Genomic DNA, 5,010 nt, shown 5'->3' with positions numbered 1-5,010 from the left:
TGAAGAAGATACATAGCATGACTTGCACTCAAGTAGGGACCTAAATGAAGAACAAATGGACGATGGGGATGATGGGGGAGGATGCTATATAAAGAAGAAGGGCTCCTAATAAAAGGAGGAGGAAAAAGAAAAAAGAGAGGTTTTACTGTAGCCCTAAGAATTGTAACCAGTATTCAATTTATCAAAAGTCTCTTCGGACTTCAATTTATTTGATCTTTATGTGTATTTTTATGCTGGTTTATACTTGAACGTTGTGATCAACTGTTGTGAGCTCCACAGTCAACCTAGCTCTATCATCCACACTATACAAATTTATTATTTTGGGCTTGGGCCACAAATCCTAACCCTACAATTGGCGCCGTCTGTGGGAAGAGTTTGAGCAGAAGTGGAAGCAACAGTTGATAATGGCTGAACCAGGGCAACAACCAGCAAAATCTGGGGTGTCCCAACACATAGACCCTTTTCTCAATTTGGAGCAGAGACAAGATCGTGAAGGCAACGTGCATACTACGCACCCTGAGCGAAGCCAACCGCATGGAGGAAGTCACGTGTCTTATGCAGAGAAGAACAATATGCAATTGGAAATTGAGAGGCTAAAGAGGGAGTTGCACCATGCAAAGAGAAAACATGTTTCTTCGCATTCTGATGGGGACTGGGGTGACAAGCAAGATGTCACCTACGAGCAGAGATCTCAGACACCAATCAGTGAGTCCTTTTCATACGAAGAGGATCACCGTCGCAAGAGGCAACCTCAAAGCCCATCACGTGGAGGGGTAGGAAATGATGCTATGAGTAAAGCCTTGAATCAAATCTCTAGGTCACCCTTCACGCATAGGATCGAAGGAGCAAGGCTTCCCCGGCGTTTTAACCAGCCAACATTTACCATTTATAATGGTAAAACAGACCCTGTGGAGCATGTGAGCCACTTTAATCAAAGGATGGCTGTCTACTCTAAAGATGAAGCTCTGATGTGTAAGGTCTTCCCTTCCAGTCTTGGACCGGTTGCAAGGAGGTGGTTCGACAGCCTGAAAGCGGATTCCATCAATTCCTACAAAAAACTCACTCAAGCATTTGGTTCACGTTTTGTCACATGCCGAAGAGTGGCCAGGCCCTTGTCTTCTCTGCTATCTTTGAGCATGCAGGAGGGTGAGACCCTGAAGGCGTATTCGGATAGGTATTGGAAAATGTTTAATGATATAGAGGGCAACTTTGATGCAATGGCCCTCGACACGTTCAAGCTTGACCTCCCTACTGACCACGGTTTAAGGACGTCCTTGTCTGGTAAATCCATCACTAACATGCGTCAGCTCATGGACCGTATTGAAAAATATAAAAGAGTTGAAAAAGATCAACAACAAGAGAAGGGTAAGGACAAGGTTATCCTCCAAGAGAAGAGGGATTTCAGGTCGGACCATTACAATAACAACAATCCACAGAGAGATTTCGCTGGGCAGTCAGGATTAACAAATGCTCAAGCAGTCAATACTGTGTTCAAGGAGCCAGTCCACCAAGTTTTAGAAAAGATCAAGAATGAGCCATTCTTTAAATGGCCAATTAAGATGGTGGGAAATCCTGAGAGGCGCAATCACAATCTTTATTGTCAATACCACCAGGACCATGGGCATACCTCTAAAGATTGTAGAAGCTTATAGGATCATTTGGACCAGTTAGTCCGCGAAGGTAAGTTGAGACACCTATTGCATCACTCCAGTGGCATAAGAGGTCAAATGAATTCTGAGCCCCAGAAGAATGATTCTTCGAAGCCTCCATTGGGAACTATCAACATCATTTTCGCCGCACTGGGGAGAACAAGGGCCTGGCCGTCTAAGATTATGTCGGTAACCCATTTACCAGCAGGGAACTTCGGTCAAGATCTAGAGAGACCTAAACAGGATATCTAACCGGTTATAGGGTTCTTGGATGATGACAAGATTGGTACCATCCAACCCCACGATGACGCTCTGGTAGTCACCCTTAGAATTGGAGGATATGATGTGAAGAGGGTAATAGTGGACTAGGGTAGTGCGATGGAGATAATGTACCCTGACCTCTACAAGGGGCTGAACCTAACACCTGATGACTTAACACCATACAGTTCTCCCCTGGTCAGTTTCGAGGGAAGAATCGTCACTCCGAGGGGCCAAATATGGCTGCTTGTACAGATTGGCTTGGAAGTAGTGGAGGTGGACTTCATTGTTGTAGATGTGTATTCCCCTTATATAGCAATTGTAGCCAGACCTTGGCTACATATGTTAGAGGCTATTTCCTTTACTTTGCATCAAAAAGTTAAATATCCATCCAAAGGGCGAGTTTGTGAAATTCGTGGAGATCAATCCTCGGCCAGACAATGCTTGGTGGCTGCCATCCAACACAAGCCCGAGATTGAGTCCTTGGCCATGGCCGAGAAAGATTTATAGCAATTACAAGGCGGGTATCGCCCGTTGAGGATCTAGATGAAGGTGTTAGATGTGAGGATTTAATAAAAGTTCTAATTGGAGACGATCCCGAAAAGTTCTTTCAAGTCGGATCTCAGATGCCTCTACTAGAAAAAGAAGAGCTAATTGAGTTCCTTAAGAAAAATCTTGACGTATTTGCCTGAAATTCTTATGAAGCCCCAGGAGTGGATCCGAAATTCATTTGCCACCATCTGAAGGTCAACCCACTGATTGTCCCCAAGAAGCAGCCTCCTCGGCGCCCATCCAAGAAGCATGCAGATGCGGTAAAAGAAGAGGTAACGAAGCTCAAACAGGCTGGAACTATTAAAGAAGTTTTTTATCCCTAGTGGTTAGCAAATACTGTAGTGGTGAAGAAAAAGAGCAGGAATGGCGAGTCTATGTAGATTTCACCGACTTAAATAAGGCTTGTCCTAAGGACCCTTTCCCTTTGCCAAAAATTGATCAGCTAGTAGATGCCACTGTCGGCCATCCTCGGATGAGTTTCTTGTATACTTTCCAAGGTTACCATCAAATACCGTTAGCCCCAAATGACCAGGAGAAGACCGCTTTTGTTACCCCTACTGGTAATTACCATCATAAAGTGATGCTATTTGGTTTGAAAAATGCAGGCTCTACTTACCAACGAATGATGATAAAGATGTTTGAATCACAGTTAGGCAAAAGTATTGAGGTTTATATAGATGACATGGTGGTGAAAAGTAAAGTCGTTTCCGAGCATGTGAAGGACCTTGACAACACTTTTGAAATCCTAAGAAGGCATAAGCTACGTCTGAATGCTTCCAAATGCTCATTTGGTGTAGGGTTAGGCAAATTCTTGGGTTACATGGTGACACACACGAGAATTGAGGTGAACCCCGATCAGATAAAGGCTATTCAAAATCAGCAGTCTCCTCAAAATCCGAAAGAGGTTCAAAAATTAACAGGAATGACCACTGTCCTGAACTGATTCATCTCTCAATCAATAGATAGGTGTAAACCTTTCTTCTCACTGATCAACAAGTGGAAAGGGTTTGAATGGACTGAAGAATGTGCTTCGGCCTTTCAACAACTCAAAGACTACTTGGCTCGGCCACCAATTATGTCCAGTCCTGAACCAGATGACGTCCTGTTTGCCTATATTGTTGTGGTTCCCTATGCCGTAAGTCTAGTACTGATACGAGTGGATCAAGGTGTGTAAAGGCCAGTTTACTATGTGAGTAAATCTTTACATGAAGCCAAGATTAGGTACTTGCCGCTGGAGAAAGCTATCTTGACAGTAGTACTCAGAACACGAAAATTGCCTCACTATTTCCAAACACATACGGTCGTCGTGCTTACACAACTCCTGCTTAAATCTGTACTTCGAAGTGCCGACTACAGAGGAAGAATAGCCAAGTGGGGCACTATCCTAAGGGCTTTCGATATCAAATACATACCTCGCACTTTAGTCAAGGGGCAGATCTTTGTAGATCTAGTGGCCGAGTTCACGAAACCTAGTTTAGAAGAAGTAACGGCAGAGAAGGACATGGATAAAAGATCGGTTGGCATGATTTCTCAACAAAGCCCTTCCCACTGGGAAGTGTATGTGGACGGCGCAGCGAACCAGAAAGGTTCTGGAGTAGGACTAGTGCTGATATCCCTCGAGAGAATCATCATTGAAAAATCGTTAAGGCTGGATTTCTTGGCAATAAATAATGAGACGAAGTACGAAGCCCTATTGATGGGAATGTCTATGGTCCAAAGAATTGGAGGAAAGGCAGTGGAGTTGTTCTCGGACTCAAGGTTAGTCGTGGGTCAAGTACAAGGTGAGTTTGAGGCGAAGGATGAAAGAATGCAGAGATACCTGAACCGAGTTAAACGTCTGCCGTCGAAATTTGAATTTTTCAACTTGCTGCACATCCTTAGAAGTGGTAATGCACATGCTGATTCTCTGGCCATACTCGCTACCTCTTCGGCCCAAAATTTTTCTAGAGTTATCCTTGTCGAGGACTTGCATGGGCCTACTGAGGCAAGAAGAGATGTAATCCAAGTTCACCAAATCAGAACCGAGCTCTACTGGATGGATCCTATAGTCAAATTCTTGAAAGAAGATATTCTGCCTGAAGAAAAGGGGGAAGCTGACAAAATTCAAAGGATGGCGACCAGATTCTAGTTATCCGAGGACCAGAAATTATACAAACGCTCCTATTCAAGGCCGTACTTGCTATGCATGCATCCTAAAGCGGCTGAGTTGCTACTAGAGGAATTGCATGAAGGAATCTATGGAAGCCACACTGGAGGTAGGTCTTTGGCTCACCGAGCCGTTACTCAAGGTTATTGGTGGCCAAACATGCAAAAAGAAGCTTATGAATATGTTAAGAAGTGCAATTAATGTCAACGATTTGCGCCGAACATACACCAACCAGGTGGAGTCCTCAACCCATTACCTAGTCCATGGCCATTTGCTCAATGGGGCTTAGATATAGTGGGTCCATTCCCAAGAGCCGCAGGAAATAGGAAGTACCTCCTGGTCGGCACAGACTATTTCACCAAATGGGTTGAAACTGAACCTCTAGCCAACATTCAAGACGTAGAT

At 44.2% G+C, this 5,010-nt stretch overlaps 1 protein-coding gene across 1 annotated transcript; it reads left to right on the top strand.

Annotated features, from left to right (window-relative positions):
* Nucleotides 1-2,146: 2,146 nt before the first annotated feature.
* LOC136067219 (uncharacterized) lies at nt 2,147-4,587 on the top strand. Its single transcript, XM_065772763.1, has 4 exons — nt 2,147-2,183; nt 3,065-3,363; nt 3,457-3,594; nt 3,676-4,587. Exons 1-4 carry the CDS (start codon nt 2,147-2,149, stop codon nt 4,585-4,587), a joined length of 1,386 nt encoding a protein of 461 aa, XP_065628835.1.
* Nucleotides 4,588-5,010: the final 423 nt, after the last annotated feature.

Source organism: Quercus suber, unplaced genomic scaffold, assembly GCF_002906115.3.
Source record: "Quercus suber isolate HL8 unplaced genomic scaffold, Cork oak 2.0 scaffold_63, whole genome shotgun sequence".
In the NCBI taxonomy this organism is placed as follows: Eukaryota; Viridiplantae; Streptophyta; class Magnoliopsida; order Fagales; family Fagaceae; genus Quercus; species Quercus suber.
The sequence above is the reverse complement of the archived record's forward strand: the minus strand, read 5'-3'. Positions and strand labels throughout refer to the sequence as shown.